Raw genomic sequence first — 2,345 nt, 5'->3', positions numbered from 1 at the left:
TACAAGACAGTTTTGGTACTCACCAACAGCAGACAGTATACATAAGCACAGGGTGCTGGTGGTGAATGTTTAGCTGACATGAAAAGAGGGTGGCAAAGGGTGTTAGTGTTAGTGAAGTTCTCTTGCGCTTCATTGATGAACCAAGGAGAGGAGTAGGAGATAAGCTAGTGGACCACTTAGAAGCCATAATGACAACTATGGAAACACGTCGCAGACAACAAGCGAGGAGTACACATCCACGTAGGAGACTATATTTTGGTGCGCATCACTCCCCCAGTGCACCGTACAAAGCAGATGACTGTGGGCTTCCACCACGCCAATCGCATAAGAGTGAACTTACCTCACGTATAACAAATCTTTGGTATAAAAAGGGTCATCGCATAAGAGCGAGTTCACACATGCAGAACCTGCATAAAGCGAAGGAAATCTGTATATTCTACACAAAACTGGTAGAATCCTTAAGTTGGAATTGAAGCAGGGGAAAAAAGCATCCTGAGCCTTCTGCAAATGCTGATGCTTTCCCAAGTATTCTGGGAAATAATCTAGGTCAGCTAAACCAGTATTTTTATTTTTTACTCATCCCTCCATCTGTTTCTGTTTGGATAGTGATGAGAGAGGAGTACAAAGTGATTCTTAAATGCACTTAAAAGATACAGCAGTGGGGGAGAATTCTACTTATGAAATCTTTTAGGAGAGAAATTCTCTGAGAATTTGGAGAATTTCAAGACTTAAAGGGGGGGGGGACAAAATCCACCACTTAAACAATGGGATTGAAAATTATTATGTGAAGAGCAGGCACTGCTTAGCGATGGTCTAGAACCTGGGATTAGGAGCCATACATTTATAGGTTCTAGGCTCAGTGCTGACGCTTATTTGGAATAGACCTGGGCTCGGGTGACTTGCGACTCAACGATGTTTGCACTGAAATGAACAGAAGCATTGCTCTGGACTTCAAATGGCAGGGTCAGCTGTGTAAACCTTGTCCTCCCTCTCTCCTTCCTAAAATGAGAACAATGTCACCTTTCTGTAAAACTATTTTGAATTGCATTAATGCCGCCAGTGATTGAAGGTTTTAGATTAGGCAAGAAATACAGCATGGTTGGGTGGGTTGGGATGTCCTGAATTACTCTAACTTGTATCCAATTGGTTTGTCTCTTGTCCCATTGGGTACCTCTGCCTCCCATCTGGTGTTACCCATTTGGTGTTCACACCCTCCAACGGCCTCTTGCTGAACCAGTGGTGAAGCAGCGGATGCAGATGTACAACTCTCCTTACAAATCTGTTTTGGACTGCATCAGGACAGTGCACAGGACGGAAGGGTTTGGTGCCTTTTACCGGAGTTATACCACACAGCTCACCATGAATGTGCCCTTCCAAGCCATTCATTTCATCGTGTACGAAATCATGCAGGAGAAAATCAACCCCCGTCGAGAGTATAACCCCCGCTCACACATTCTCTCTGGTGCCATTGCTGGGGCAGTGGCTGCTGCTGCCACCACCCCCCTCGATGTCTGCAAGACATTGCTAAACACTCAGGAGAACATGGCACTGAGTTCACTAAACATCAGTGGACACCTCTCGGGAATGGTGAATGCCTTCAGGACTGTGTATCAGCTTGGTGGTATCCCAGCGTATTTCAGAGGAGTGCAGGCTCGTGTCATTTACCAGATGCCTTCTACCGCCATCGCGTGGTCAGTGTATGAATTCTTCAAGTACTTCATTACCAAGCACAAGCTGGAAAAGAGAAGCCCCTACTGAAGGACTTGGCGGGAGTGAACCCAGGCTTCACAAGTCTCTTTATATAGAAGCTCCATGATTCTCTCCTCTTTTGAACATGCCAAATTCTGGTGGATTCACAACTGAATTTCACTTTTTTTTCTCTCTCTCTCAAAGGGAGGGATGAAGTGGTCACCGGAGAAATTAGGCTCCCGTGTTCCTAGAATCAAGTTGTCCAGAGACTTTTTGTAATATAAATATATATTTATAACTTTATTTTTGAAAAAGTAAAATCGCTAACAACTGGGGTTTCTTTCCCTCTGAACAAAGTCTAAGATGTAAGGTTACCACCTCACCATTGAGCTTAGACTGTTCGGGGGGTGGGGAAGAAATAGCATTGACGTTTTTGTTGCTAAGAAAGTAAATATCCTGTCACACATCAAATTTTTATATAAAACTTTAATATAGAATAGATGGAAAATGTTTATCCTTTATTTTTCTACATAAGAACTTTTGGGTTTTATTAATAAGACCACAGGTTGTGGCTGAGCTGTTTAAAGAAGGGCTGAATTCTTTCGTTGTAACACGTAAGGAAAAATGACAAAGCTGCTGCTTTTTTTTTTTTTTTT

The 2,345-nt window shown here is 43.0% G+C and overlaps 1 protein-coding gene across 2 annotated transcripts in view; it reads left to right on the top strand.

The window, feature by feature from the left end:
* The window catches only part of SLC25A37 (solute carrier family 25 member 37), a 26,285-nt gene extending 23,946 nt beyond the window's left edge, over positions 1 to 2,339 (top strand). For both annotated transcript variants that reach the window (XM_019504159.1, XM_019504168.1), the window contains one exon: positions 1,238 to 2,339. In XM_019504159.1, the coding sequence (XP_019359704.1) occupies positions 1,238 to 1,758 (521 nt within the window). In that variant the 3' untranslated portion in view covers positions 1,759 to 2,339. The remainder of the gene's footprint in view (positions 1 to 1,237) is intronic.
* The last annotated feature ends 6 nt before the right edge of the window (positions 2,340 to 2,345 follow it).

This window comes from Gavialis gangeticus, unplaced genomic scaffold (genome assembly GCF_001723915.1).
Source record: "Gavialis gangeticus isolate Ggan-Ray unplaced genomic scaffold, GavGan_comp1, whole genome shotgun sequence".
Classification (NCBI taxonomy): Eukaryota; Metazoa; Chordata; order Crocodylia; family Gavialidae; genus Gavialis; species Gavialis gangeticus.
The sequence above is the reverse complement of the archived record's forward strand: the minus strand, read 5'-3'. Positions and strand labels throughout refer to the sequence as shown.